The sequence below is a fragment of the Drosophila gunungcola genome, assembly GCF_025200985.1.
Source record: "Drosophila gunungcola strain Sukarami chromosome 2L unlocalized genomic scaffold, Dgunungcola_SK_2 000037F, whole genome shotgun sequence".
NCBI lineage: Eukaryota > Metazoa > Arthropoda > Insecta > Diptera > Drosophilidae > Drosophila > Drosophila gunungcola.
The window spans coordinates 325953-341537 of record NW_026453164.1 but is presented as its reverse complement, the minus strand read 5'-3'; the positions used below and the strand labels follow the sequence as shown (position 1 = coordinate 341537).

The following is a 15585-nucleotide window of genomic DNA, read 5'->3' as shown; positions in this document are numbered from 1 at the left end:
TGGTATATTTCGGAAATATATTAATTAAATTCTCAGTTCAGAGTCAATACTTGTGATAAAAATGTTAAAATGTTTTATTTTTTTATACACTTTAAGTAGTATTTTAATTTAAAATAAGTCTTGATTAATTTGTAAAATTATTACTTATGTCCTTTGATTTTACCGCATTGAGCCATAGCATAAAAACAATACTTGACATACAAATTGTAAATTATTTTATTTGCTTATTAACCTTAGTCACATTTTCATAAGCTTAGATAAATCTCCAGTCTTAATTTGACACCTTAAAAACAACAGAAAGGAAAATATATATATATTGAAATATAATATATATATTGTATTAATTAAATTTCAATGCTTTCTTTACTTTACTTTTAATTTTAAAATATATATCTGGCTTTCTATACCTCTTAAGGTTCCAAAATTTTCCCTGTGCATTTATTTTTCAAGCTCACGCCCACTCAGAAATGAGAGAAGCAGACCCTGCCGGACTGGAGTGTATTAAAAATGTGCCAATGTGCACGGAGCGAAGCACTTTGGTTGCAAATTTGTTTGCTGGGCCTCCCCGGCAAGGGCAAAATTCAGTCAACGTTATGCATATGAGCTGACTGACTAGAGAATGGGATTGAAACAGGCTCGGGCTAAAAGGGTTGCTTTTCGGCCATGTAAGAGGCATGCGGAATTGCCGGCTTAGGCCTGTCCAACTCGATCGACAGATAGTGCACGTAGCTGGTCCTGGCATTGGTTCTTCGATTTGTACAAGCCAGACCAGCACTAGAACCAGCACCAGAACCAGTCAATGTATCTCAATTGCCATGTGCGGCGGGGGCTCTCATCTGGACACGAAAGCCACGCCGTTTGACAAAGATTAATTCTAGTGTAGCACTCTCGAATGATGGCCTGCAGTCTCGCTTCGTGACGATACCCTCTCATACTCACAGCTCTCGACTGCTGAGGAGCTGACCCCTGACCCTTGACCCGCAGAAACACATCAGCTCCAGCCAACGACGCCACACAAAGCGTAACGACAAAAACATCATCAGCAGTCAGGAGCAAATCGAGTCGCAAAAAAGCAAAGGAGGCAAAACGAAAAAAAAAAACAGCAAAGGAAAACCGCTCAGTATCTGTGTGTGAAATTTGGCACTGAAACCGTGTAGCACTGGAAAAATTTAAATTAGACCACCATAAAACGTAATGTATGGGTCATGTTGTTTAAGAACTGGATATGGCGTTGGTAATGTAAGAGCTGGAATTTTAAAACGGGCGTTCAAAGAAATCCAAAAGCAGTGGAATGTCTTTGAAGTTATGCAGGATTATTTCCCTTTTTTGTTTGAGCTTATGCGTTTGTTGCATACTTTTAGACAGATTTTCTTAAAATTCATTTGTCGTAAGTTTCACTAAGTTTAATAGATTAACTTTAAACGTATGAAAATAAGAAAAATCCCAGAATATTTCGTTCAGTGTGGTCCGGGTCCTGACAGCCATAACAATCTGCAGTTTTTTGCCGCTGTTTCTTCACACTGCCCCCAAAAAGAGGAGAGAGTGAAAGGGAGGACCGAGTGCGGTCGACATCAGCGAAAGACAAACTCAAAACTTATTTACACTGAAGGGCAGACATACCGACATACACATACGCATACATTTGCTCCTTCCATTTACAATGCATTTTGGCATGACCGCAGCATAAAAATTTGTAAAGAGCCCCTCGACGGGGCTCCCAAAACCTGAAACCCCTCAAAAACCCCCACAAAAAAACAAAACTAGAATCGCTAGCAAGGCTTTTGGAATAGTTGGCCCGAAAGCAGTAGCAAAGGCAGAGAGGCAAATGCGCAAAAAATGCAAAGGGGAAATGAATAAAAGGCCGGAAGCAATATGCATTTCCGCTGCCAGAAAAATGTAAGCACTTTCCACTTGCTACCAGGACGAAGAGATGGAATGGGTTTAGGAAACAGTGTGAACTAGGAGCAGTAAAAAGTGCAACTGGAAAAACTCAACTGGCTGACTTGGCAGAAGGCGGGAGAAACCAGGAGCAGAAAACTCCATGTTTATGGATGAGTATGTGCTGTTTTCCCTTTTGCTTTCTCTGCTTACGTCCGGGTTCCTCACCCTGTGGCAAGGATTCTGCCGAGCAGAGCAGAGCACTCTCTAATCTACTAAACCGGTAAACATAACCAAAAAACTGTTTTAAATTTTTGAATTCTCCGCTGCATGGAGAGTCTGGCAATGTGTCAAGCATCCGAGAAGACCAAAGGACTGGAAAAAAATTTAGTGCATACCAAACTATTTTGAACAAACTTTTAATTTGCGAAAGTACCAAGTATAATAATATGAAAATGTAATTTCTTAATATATGTATACTAAAAATAATATATAAATTAGTATTTACATTTTAAAACACCCACATTAGATTTAAAACATTAAAAAAGAGTGTTCAAAAGTATGCAATGAAAAAATAATAAAAAAAAAATAATAACAAACAATTTAATAATGGTATTTTAAAACACCCAGAAATTACTAAAGTTTTAAAGCAGGAATAACCTAAAAATATACAATAAAAAATAGGCTCTTATTCTTTTGTACTAAATCCAAATGATAAATTGCATACTGCATACTTTTAGACACCTTTATTAAGTGATTTTAAAATCGTAATGATATTTTTAGCACCCTCCTAAAATAAACATAAAAACTAAAAACAGGAATTTGAGAGTGAAATAAAGAATGCACATATTTTAAATTTTATTCACTTGTTAAAACGATACTAACTATTTTTTTTTATTCGTGTAGCAGAGCTCAAGCCATTTTCGGGTGGCTTTTAACTTTATTAAAATAGATGAAAGTGGGCAGAGCCGGCTGAGCTGACTGGAAGAGCACTTCGCCCGAATTGTTAATACAGAAAGTGGGGGTTTCGATGGCGACGCCGCCAGTGCAACAAAAGATTTACAGCGTCCACAATGGGAACAAGCAAATGGTCGTCGTTGTTGTGTAGTGCAGTTGACACACAAATGAATCAATCGGAATTTGAGACTCGGCTGCTGCTGCCGAAATGCGGGTCAGAACCAAAGGAACGCCCAAATTGAAAAGTTTTCAAGTTGGTTCCCCCTAGCAAACTGCTCCACTTTCAGCGACTTGAAATTGAATTATTAATTCTGAAATAATGCTTGAATAAAAGTCGATAAGCCAAGAAGTGAAATGGCAGCTAAGCTAACACACAACACAGTACTCCGTTTGCCTCCTTTCTTGGGGCAAAGCCAAGCATCCTGGCAGGGCGATATACCTAAAAGCATGTCGATATTAGGCAAGATAAATTGAAAATGAGTTGCGAAGTAGAAGGGAGTGGAAAACGCTGAAGCTGAAACTGAAACGAGGGGCAAACTGCGAGGAGTCAGCCGAAAATTGCCGCATAGAAATAAACATCAGCCAACATTTAACGCAGGATATAGACCACCACGGCTACGGCTATGGTTACGGTACGAGTCCAAGCCGATGTCGGAGTAGATTTCGAAGGCATTAAGTCAGTGGAAAAGGCATTGGCGAAGGCATCGGGCGAATTGAATGAAGCGGAAACGGAAAGCAAGCTAATGAATGAAGCACAACGAACCAAATGAATGCCTGGGTCCTGAGTTTGAGTCTGGGTTTTTGGGCCACAGGACTACAGGACTATAGGACTATACGCTTCGCTAAATTCGGGAACGGGAATGGGAATGAAACGATGAAGCGATGGAGTGGCTTCTTGCGGTTTGGGTGGTCTTATAAAACGACCTTCACAGCTTATACACAAATGAATATTTGTATTTTGGCAACGACACTAACAACGATTTGAAGACAATGGCAATTTTCGTCTTGCCCCTGGTAAAACTACATGGCGAAAAAAATATACAGAATACATAGCTTAAAATTGCAATTAGAAAAACTCAAACAACCCTTCAAAAATGTATGTGCATTGTAATAGAAAGCATACAAATTACCCAAACAACTTAAAAAATGTATGTATTTAAAACCTAAATTATTATAATTGTTTATCAAAATAAATATATCATATTTTAATATGTTTTATTACTTCTTTTCACTCTAAGCCCGAAATAAGTATTTAAATCAAACTTATTTTTTTAATAATAATAATTTTTTGACATACGAAAAAAAAAACGTCTAAATATAAATTTAGGAACAAATCAAATGAAAATACGCAAAAATAGTTTCAGAACAAATTTTCTCTAAGTGCAGAGGAGTAGGACGTCAGAGCTTTGGAGATGCTGGGCCCGGCACACAATTGCCACGTTTTCCGGCTTTGTGCGGGTTTGCTTTTGACTGGACCGAACCATCACCATCACCAATACTGATACTGATACCAACACCATTGAGCGTCGAGCGTCGCCTACCCACGTCACACTTCAGATAAGAGCCTTTGCATATTAGCCCCGCTTTTGGGGCCAAAACCAGTTGCCAGTTGCCAGATGGATACCGGACAGGATATCTGGCAGGATATCGTTCATTAGGGCACTAGAAGTTGACTCTTGGGCGAGGCAAATGAACTGTTACCATCACTCCCATCTCGATGCCAAATCATTTGTTTAACAACGCCGCCCCCCAAAAAGTGGTCCAGAGATCAAACACAAATCAGTCGCTGAGTAATCGCCGCGACAGTAATGAAAATGACTTCCATTTCGACCTCGGACTGTAGAAGTTTTACATTAAACTTTGATTGCAAGTTTGTTGTGGTTGTTGAGACCATCGCTTTCTCTAGTAGAACAAATAACAGACCCCGAGGCAATTTTTTGATTTTAGCCTTTGTGCTGTTGATGTTGGGTGATGTTGCCCCCATGTAAATACATTTCATTCTACTCCTCTACATAGGTCCAATTAAATTTTCTGGTGGGCACGGGAATGGAGTGAAAGCTGCCGCCAGCACAACTTTTGTGTAATGAAAACAAATTATGCTTAATAGAAAGTTGCTGGATTGGCAAAGGTTTTAGGGTTTAGTTCACAATGTAGGGCCTGTTAGGCTTTTTGGGCGAATGAAGGGATTAGCGAAGTTACCAGCTTTTAAATTTGGTTACCACTGAAAAAAAATGAACTTCTTTAGACTAAATGTGGTTTTTATTAATCTGAAATTCTCATATAAAACATTTTATTTGTATGTTTTAAGGAAATTTCCAACTAAAGGATCGCTTTAATTCATCCACCGACGACTTCCTTCTGGAATCTTAAGAAAATTGCAATTTGCCTGCTCTCTTATCGGATCGGAGGCGCAAAATTTGCCTTTATTGACTCCATATTTCTTTATTTTGCGACTGCGTTGCACTTTACGGCTGCCAGCGGGCACTAACGGACGGGTTTTATGCGATTTTCTTGTCATTCGGCCTTGTTTATGTCGCTTTTCGCATGCATGCGAGTATTTCCCGGCCCGGCCGTACGTGTGTTTGCTTTATGGGCGTAACACAATCATGCATATTTCCCAAGCCTCCAATGTACATATTTTGGTCGAGTTTACGCACTTTATTAACATATATGGTACATACTCCTCAACCGAAAGGCGGAGGAGTGTCGTCGTGCCAAGAAAGGCACATAAAAAATAAATCTGCTGGTCGTGCGTCGTCATTCGCTGCTCGGAATTTAATATAAAAGGCACAATGATAATATTATAAAATGCTTAAACAGAATATTGAAATGAGCTCAAGGAAACGATTCACTTTATTGCGAATTTCCCAGCTTTTGTGAATGAAAGGAGAGCGTCCGCAGATGATTTTCCATTCAATCATTTTCGTCTTCCGTCTCTTGAATATAGAATTGACTTATGAAGGTCGTCATGAATAAAGGTTCTGAGATTGAGACAAAGACACTCATTGACAAGCCAACATTCTGATTCAACTGACGGCAAAAGGCTTAAAGAGATACTTTTCTTATGTCTCGTCTTTAATTAACTGCATGCTCTCATAAAGAGAATCAAATAAATTTTGCAGTTTGATTAAAATTTCCAGCAAGACATCTGCTCTGTTGTTTGTAGCTGATGCTGATCAAATGCATAAAGCTAACAAATGCCAGGAAGTAAACAACAGCAACAGCCAGCCATGGAGAAATAACTGGACGAGTGGTGATGATATTTCTGCTGAACATAGGGCCACAGCATCACGCAAAGTGTCAATAACAATTTACACTTGAGACGATATCTCAATATTGTTGCACGCCAGCAACAGGGCAACAAAAGCAATCAGGCGAATGGTGGGATTTCGAGAGCAACAGGACACAATGTTATCGCTAACTGAAGCGATGGGGGTCATCTAGTTTGTTTATTTAGCCGGCAAGCCAGGAGAACTCGCCAACTGTCGCCGTTTAGTCAGCTCTATGTCCAGTTCATAGTTCCCATTCCCAAGAAAGGTCTTAAAAATCAAGGTGAACAAGTCGAGCAAAAGGACAGAAGAGGAGGGTACATTCGTCATGTAATTTCTTAGCTGATTAATGGGTTTCTTTTTTAAATTTTGATTTAATAATCAATGTGTAAACAAAAAGTGTATAAGAGCAAGATATGTAGTTTGTTCTATTTCGATTACAACAATTGCACATTCTTTAAAGGAAAAAGAAAAGGAATAAACTTTGAAGCTTAAATAAAACTCGAAAGACAGTGCAACAAGATTTCAGCTCTCAAGGGTCAGAAAACGCCCCTTACAAAGACTTGAACAAATAGCGCGTATCGCTGGGGGATAAGAATTGGATTGGATTGGAACGGGAATGTAAGCCCTGCTCAATGAGCAGGACTCATTCGCTGGGCAAACAGAATTCCTTTTCGACATTCCTGCTAAGCTTTAAGTGGACACGCATTCGCCCCAAAATAAACACACTTTGAGTGGATGGAAAAGCAAGGCGGCCCAGGGAGATTGAGCCATCCATCTGGTCATCTGAGGACGAAAAAACTTTGGCAATCCAGCGCCAAATGGAGCAACCTCTCGAGGATGCTTTTGCTGTCCAGCTCCTTGGGTATTTATGCCAATTAGCTCTTGTAAATGCTAATTAGGAGCCGGAGCAAGAGTCACAGGACAGCTGATAAATTAGCCATGAATATTCAGCGGCCACGCGCAACATTATTTTCCGCAAAATTAAATTATACATTTTTAAGTTGGCCGCCCCAGTGCAAAAAAAAAACCGAAAGCTGAAGTGTCTGCACTTGAAAAAAAGTAATCTGACCAAGAATCTGAAATTAAGTTGCATTTACCTTGGGTTTAAAATATACATTGTAAAGAAACTGAACTTTCTTTATTTTTTACTAGCTTAGGCAAGCCCGCAGATTGTTACGAATAGTTTTTAATAGTGGCTTAAGTTAGTGCACTTTCTTTGGGTTAAAAATAGTTTTTAATATATGTTTAAAATATGATTGTTCTAGTCAACTGAATAACATTTTTATGTTTTTTTTTTACAGTAGTCCATATTATTAAGGGGCAATTTTTCACCAAGTGTAGGCAAAGGGTCATCATAATTATCCACTCGAATATTTACCCTGACGTCTTTGCTTTGGTTCTGCTCCCGATTATGATGGCCTTCTGGCCAACTTGGCCAAGCTGCCTATGCTGGCCAAGCCTTTAGCCAAAGCTGTTGAAGAGTACATTTCCTCGGGTCAACAGTTGCTAGCTGGCAATGTTCCGGCAAATGTATTGCGCAAAACGGCGTGCAATTGCCTTTAAAAACGCATCAAATTATGCTAGAGAAGAGGCAGCCACTTCGAAACGTAGCTGCCCCTTCAAATTAGTGCACACAAAGAGGATGGAAAATGGCGGATGGAGGATGGCGAATGGCGAATGGGAGGTCTAGAGTTGGCTACTTGGCGTATTTACCAGGCGCTTAACCGACTTTCCGCACGCACGGGACTTTCCTGGTTCCGGGTGGCAAAAATATATTGGCAGTGCCGGTTGCTTCACTCCACTCCGCTGGCAAAAGTGCTCCACAATGGCACTCGTTCAGACAATGTTAAATGCGCGCTCGTTGTGTGCTGTCTGTCAACTTGGCTCAAGTGGCCCCAGTTCCCAGTCCCCAATCCCCAAACCCCAATCTCTCTGGCCAATAGCTACTCCTCCTCCAGTCAAACCACTCGATCGACTCCCGCCTCTGACAGCGGCACAATGCGGATGCGGATGTGCGGACGCGAACGCGGATCCGGATGAGGAAGCGGAGTGCACTTGTCGCCATCATTGACATCAATGCATCGCAGCTGGCTTTTTAGCTGTCGCGCCCAATGAGGAGCAATGAGTAGCGAAGAAGGGCGAAAAATGGAGGTGAAGTGGGTGGTGGTGTTGGCCAAACACTTTGGCATAATTTCCAGCGAATAACTAATGGGCGTGGCTACCGCACATTTGGCACCACTCCCCGCCATCGATAGCCTTTTCATCTAGAGCACTGTTTCAAGAAGAACTGCTGGCGTTATTGCACTAGTAAAATTGCGATAACGTCCTGTAAACTTCATAGTATTTCCTAGCAGATTTGTTTTACCTTGATATATTGATATGGAAAGAGCTCACAAAATAGTTTACTTAATGATTACTTACAATGAATGCAGTAATGACAATTTCTTAATCATATAATACTAATTTTTAATATTATAAAACCTAAATGCAATACAAAGTTCTAAAGTCCTTTAAAGTGTTCTAGTTTATTTATATAATAGTTCATCTTATTTACAAAGATATGATTTCCATCTTCACTAAGTCTGTGTTCTTATCTTCCAGGTGTTTTAAAGTATTGTGCATTAAGAGCTTATCTGATGATATTTACCATTTCTTAACAAAAGCGAAAAAAAAAACAGAAAAACCCAACAAATATATTTTTAATGGAACAGAAGACGCGTAAGCTTAACAATTTTTATTTCTCTGCAGGAAGCATTCATGCCGTGTCATATTGAAAGCAGCTTTTACTGTCCGAGCAGAAGGCCAAAAACCCTTTATGCAATCTGCATACAACCGAACAGATTTCTTTGTGCGAAAATTGATTGCATATTACGTATACGTAATGCCACAAAAGCTCCATTGCCATTTGCTGCCGGCACACGCACAGCAGCAGCAGCAGCCTCATCAATAACTAAAGCCGACAGATTCTCTCCTTCCACTTACTCATATTCGAAATGAAGGTGGAAAGTGGGCGGAGGAGCAGGAGGTGGGCGTGGGCGTGGCAGCCAAGTTGTTAGCACGCTCGACTGATATTATTTTTTTTTTTTTTGCTCCTTTATGAATTATTCGCAAACGCATTGATTCGCGTTCAGCCAAAGGCAACAAGGAAAAGAGACCTGGAAAAACGATGAAGGCGTCTTGCTGTGAAATTTTCATTTGGGTTTTATTTACGTTCAATCGAGTTCTCGCGAAATTAGTTAAGTTTAGCGTGAATTTTATTATACCAGAGGTCGGAGAAAAGCTCACGTAGCAGACGCCTCGAGCGAGCAAACTTCTTAATTAAAAGATTTGGCCACTGATTGGTTGTTTGCCAAGTTAAAAGGTGCGAAGGAAAAGGGCTACGTAGGAATTTATATTCAATTTGTTAAATGCATTCGAGTGCCATTGTCGGCGGCGATAATTGCCAGAGCTGAAACTGTGGTCATCGATTGGTTGGCTGGCCGGATGAACTGCCGCCAATAGTTGGTGAACCCGACGGATTACCGCCCACCATCCACATCCACCCACACAGACTAGCCATAAATCTCATTTCATTTTTGCACTGCGAGCGCAAATAAATTCATAGATATGAGCTGGAATGACCCTAACTGACCATTCGGCATTGCACTTTGAACGAATTTATATACGGCCAGTTGTTATTTTTACGAGAGTCTCTACACAAAGTGTGTAGCATGCACACACACAAACTTGAATACAGTTCTCCAATGCAATTTTCAAATTTAATTTAAGGCACAGCTCGGAAATCTTATGTTTGCCTTTGAGACCATTTAAATGTGGAAGGTAAAATACTGCTTCCTTAAGAGGAAGAAAGCTCTGGAGCACGAAGAAATTTCCCCATTAAGCAGCCTTCAACTTTATAACTAGATTACTCAGACGCTCAAGCGAAGCTTTAATATAACATTTAATTAAAGTTCGTCAGGGGTTTTTTATAGTCATTAATTAAAATTACACTAGTGAAAATAACTAAAATTACAAAATATTTATTAACTTATTCACATTATTGAATTTTCTCTAACCAAAACATTACCTGCTTTGACATTATTGACACATTAGGTGCTTTTAATCCTCAGCTGGTTGAAATTAAACCTACTCATGTACGTGGGACCAAGTTTGGGGCTTAAGATTCGGCGAGGTCCTAGTTTGCTGAGGAAATACGATTAATAAGGTTTTTATTTCAGAACTTAGTCGTGAAGCTTACCAAGCACTATGAAAATTACTCAAATTCTCGTTTGCTTCCCGACTGTCTTTGTCGATCTTGCTTATCTGTTGGCATTTGCAATTGTTTTTGAGCAATGAATGAAGTTTGTTGACCTGCTGATGAACTTGGCAACACTGGATCATTCCCTTGGCAAACATTTTGGTCAGCAGCTCCTCTAGAACTTCCTCGGCACTTTGTTGGTTGCTCAAATGGGGATTCACGTAGTGCATCACTCGATGAACCGTCATTTCGTAGTCCACCGGTAGACCCGTAACCCGATCTATGCGAAATAGCTTGGGTATCTTGAATTTTTTCTTAGGTTTGGTCTGCACCACAGTTCGCCTCCAAACTTTTTGATTTTGTGGCACAGAGGATTTTTTTTTAAAGCAGGTCTTCAAAAAACGTTGCTGCTGTGGATCCGTTTTGGGCACTTTCATTCTCTTATTTTTGCCAATTGTTTTGGCCTTAACTCGCCTTACGGAAAGCATTATGGTCTTTTTTAGTTTTTAAAATTATTTTTCAATGACTGTACAATTTGGTTTGGCTCCCAACGATAGGTTAAATTTTGTGTTGCTAGATAATGAATGTTTACACAAGGGCTTCTGTATGTTTAAATTGCAAAATATTAATATAGGATCAAACAAAGGTCTAACTTACAATTAAACCTAAAAGTTCACATTAAATTTCTGGTTTAAAGAGACTAACAATTTTTTAGCTGAATTGATTTTAATGTTTCTGCCTGTGTAAAATATTTATTGGGAAGATCTGATGCCTTTGGCAGATGCAACAACTATTTAACTGCTTACGCTATCCCCCGCTTGTTGTGGAGAACATGATTACAATTGCCGTGCCAGATTTATGATTTCATTACTCACACACACACACACGGGTGTTCCAGACTTATATAAGTTGTGAGCTGATGTGGCCACAGCCCAACTTAACTTTTGAAACAATGTCAAATGCAATAAACGTGTGAGTGTGGAGTGTTAAACCGCATTGTTTGAATGCAGCGCTGGTGAACAATGTAAATTGTAAATGCGAGCACAGGGATATAACATACACAAGTACGCAGATACGTATGAATTATACGAGTTACGGGCGGGCGGTTCGGTTCGGCTTACAAAGTTGTAACACCCATATGCCCACACAAACGCGTACAATAACAAATAGTGGCACACACTCAGTTGGATTGCAAAAGACGCAGCAGAAATAGAACAAAAGCAATATAATTAATCATCGAAGAGCAGGCCAAGCAGAAACAGCATGCTGTTAAAGCAACAACAGTAGAGCAAGAGGAACAGCATCCCGGCATCAGGATCACATCTAGAATTAGAGTCCTCCCGCGTGGCAAGCCTCGAAATGACATTTGCGAAGCAAATAATGCAACATTCATAACAACATAATTCATATTAACAGTTCGCAGAGTCGCGTATGTGATGCTCTATTGCAGGTATTACAGCTGTTAGGGAAATGGTATAATAGGCGCATGCTACCAGAATTACAGATAAAACAGAAATTTGCATAGATCTAATAAAACATTAATTATGGTCCTTCGAGCCGGATGATTATCAAAAAATGTTTCAAATAGTAGCGGTTTTATTTTATAACAAACCGAAAACGAATTCTTACACAAGCGCATCTCGACCAATTTGAAGAGTATAAATGATAAGCCCTTGTTTTTGGCACGGGGGCGTGGCCCAAAAGGGCGTGGCACTCGGCAGTGTTGCAACGCTAGATGCACTACTGATCTAGCACCAGTATCTGCAACTGCAACACTGAGTGCAATCAATTATGCTGGATGGGCTCCACCGATACCAGACGCTCACCCACAATCATGCACTGTGTGTGCAGCTGCCAGTAGTCGGAAGCCCATCATCAATGGCAGGTGAACTAGATTCCATACCATTCCATTCCGTTCGGTTCGATTCAAAGCACTCAGGACTTATCCCCGGCTAAGTTCAATTAGGGACGGGTGTACGCAACGTGAAATTGAAAAGCATAAATGTCATTTTCTACAACAAACGTCAAATTTGATTTTTTTAAAGCAGACAAAGACGAGATGGGAATTTCTATAGCCAAGGAAATGACTTCACACCTTCCACCCACATCCACAAAAATGGAGAGAGAAAGAAATGGATCAAATATAGATTTATGTGCTTCATGTCAAAATAAATGGATTTTACATGTTGCCACAAAGCGTTCCATGCTCGCTCGCCGACTGAATCCTTGCGTCACAGGACGTGAGGGCGCAGCGTCAGGACAATGATGGCGACAACAACAACAATAACAACGGTAACAGCAACGACAACGGCAACGACAAAGAAGACGGTGACAAACAGCAACAACAATGAAAATATAACGTGGCATTAAAATGTCATTTCATACTCATACAAACAAGCTCATATAACGCTCCCTTTTGTTGGCAACATCGGGGAGGGCAGCGAAATATTAAGTTAATATGTTTGATCTAGGGTGGGGGGTTGGAAAACTCCACTTTGATCCCTTGAAATTTAGCAAAGTGCAGACAGGATATTGGCAGCTGCTTGCAGCCACACAGGATATTAAAGTCATAAAGATGAAATATTTCGGCGCATTCCCCGCCAGCAATCAGGTGCGATCCGCACCGAATCCGAAGCTAGACAAATTCCCCCAACAATGGGGATTATTCAAATAATTTCCCACTTCTTGAATCTGACAGCACGTCACAGTCACCTCTCGTGTCCTCCAAAAAAAAACAACCTGGCACGTCTATTTGTGTTTGCCCTCCCGATTCTCGATTCCCGAATCCCGATTCGTTGCCTACTTGCCAGCATCTCCCGCTCCACGTGTGACACATGATGCCATGTCATATAATTTATCAGCGCATTTTTGGCATTCAGCTCGCGTCCCGACATTGCTCTGAAAGGCCAACAAAAAATTTCTGCTCTCGCTGCCCTGCAGTGCCACCAAAGTGCCACATGGCCTGCCCCAACTCAGTCAAAAACCAAATATGAGAAAATGCACAGCGACTTAAGTTTTCAAAGACATGTGTACTGTTTGTAAGTATACTAATAGTAAGGCTCTTTTTTGGCGTAGTTAATAAGTATAAGCCTAGTTTTCCATAGTCCTTCAAGCCGGATACTTATTCATTACATTCTTTCCTCCTTTTTTACATTACTATTGAGTGTTTATATTTTTTAACAATTATTATTCAAAGAATAGTTATGTTTTTTTAAGATTGATAATTACTAATTCAATATTTGAAGAAACTTTTTAAATTAGTTGCTCCTCAGTGTTTCAGCGACATTCCAAATTCGGATATGCCAGTTCCCTTGAGCTTTGTTTTCGTTTCTCTACTTTTCTTTCTGCTTTTCATTTTGATAAATATGTGGATGGCAGAAATCTATCATTTCGCGTGTCGCATAAATAAATACATCAAGAGGCACCATCCACGCACACCCTTTTTGCGGGGGAAAGGGAAGGGAAGGAAAGGCAGAGAGTTCAGAGGGCATAGGGCAAAGAGGAACAACAGCACACAAACTGTTAATCAACGGCAAATGGGGAAATCCCCTCCCCAAACGCTTCTTCTGTTGCTGTTGTTTCACTGTGCTGGGGAGTTGGCAATTTGTTTAGTCGTTAAACTTTTTTAGCGTTTCGTTATTTAATGCAAATTGATGATAACGGGCAACGCGCGCTAATGAGTATACCAGTATGTACACCGGATGATGGGGGAAAAACAGGGCACGCTCATAACCCATTCTTTGGTAAGACCGAACCTTAATAGAATGTACCAATTTACCAGCACAAGCGCAGCACAAACATCCTACATCCTCATACTCGTTGAATGTATACAAATTTAATGAATGTTCTCGTTTTCGGTGGCCCATAAATAATCAACGAGCATTCTACGGAAACAGAAGCACTGTGCGAAAATCATGTTATATTGTTAATAATATTTAAAAATATTACATTTAATTTTTGTCTTTCACTTACTTTGAGGGCACACTCGTATTTGTGAAATGTGTTATCCTTTTGACTTGGTCCTTTCCATTTTTTCTCTGTAGTTACACACATACACACACTCGCCTAAAGCCATAAATAACACACACAATTGGCGCATTTGTGGTCGTTGTTTCGCCTTTTCTGGTGCGACACCTTTTATGTGTCCGGGGAGCCACAGTTTGTTAAATGAAATTCGTTAAAAGTCTTGCCAGCATGGTGGATTGGGGAAAATAGGGGGTGAGAATGGGAAAAGCTGCTGGCATCGCCAAGAGCACTTTTCCTGCATTTCGGCTCGGTTCGGTTACGTGTGCAGTCAATTCCACTCGGCTGCCCATTGAAAAGTTTTGCACTTCGCTGCACAAAGGACATGGCGGAGGCGAACCTTCAGCCGCAAAAACATCAAGGCCAACAAAACGGGTTGAGAGTGGGTTGGGTTGTCGGTTGGATGGGTGCCTTATTCGTAATTCCCCCTTCTGTCGGATGTCTGGCACAAAAACTAAACACTAAACATCATACTACAACTATGGCAAACCTCCAACCCTCCACAGTTTATGTGCCATGAACGAGGAAACATTGTTGCATAACTTCATTTCCATTTCCGCGGAATTATTTCTGAACTTTGGCACTTATATTGAACCGCCATGAAAATGCGTAAAGGAAAATATGCACAGCGAACGGAATTACCCTGCAACTTTGTTGTGTGCTTCGATATCTTTCGAAAAACTGAGGGACAGAATGCCCAAGCGGAATATGGTCAGTCAGTCCATTTCCCTGGCTACCGAAAAACACTCGATAGCTGAAGACCACGGCCATTACAACAGCCGATGATGTGGGGGCATTGGGAATGCGATTGGGAATGGGAATGGAAACGGGGTGGGGTTTTCTCAATTGGATGGGGAGTGCAGATGACCACCGGACGGCGGTGATATGACCGCAAAACCAATACGAGTGCCAGGACGATTCGATTTAATGGAAAATCGACCGCAGAAACAGCAACAGCTTAAGCGATTCAGAAATTGCAACACACGCCGGCCCCTTGATTTCCCGATTCCTCCACATCTGACACACTTTTGGGACACTTACACACACACTCGACACACACACACACAGGACAGCAGAGGGCACCGAGGATGAGATTCTGGCGTCACGGGCCACGCAATTAGGGGGCTTAACCACTGGCCATTCGTCGAGCCTTGAACTGCGCTATCTGCAGCTAAAGTATGTGGGCGCCCATTGACGATATATTGAAACTTGAAAGCA

At 40.7% G+C, this 15585-nt stretch overlaps 1 protein-coding gene and 1 long non-coding RNA gene across 2 annotated transcripts in view; one reads left to right on the top strand and one right to left on the bottom strand.

Moving 5' to 3' along the window:
- Window positions 1-15585, top strand: part of LOC128253519 (uncharacterized) — a 146266-nt gene that overhangs the window by 108069 nt on the left and 22612 nt on the right. The gene's annotated exons all lie outside the window — the stretch shown is intronic.
- Window positions 10130-10941, bottom strand: LOC128253517 (uncharacterized). Its single transcript, XM_052981975.1, has 2 exons — window positions 10345-10941; window positions 10130-10289 (listed from the first exon to the last, which is right to left on the bottom strand). Exons 1-2 carry the CDS (start codon window positions 10830-10832, stop codon window positions 10196-10198), a joined length of 582 nt encoding a protein of 193 aa, XP_052837935.1. The 5' UTR covers window positions 10833-10941; the 3' UTR covers window positions 10130-10195.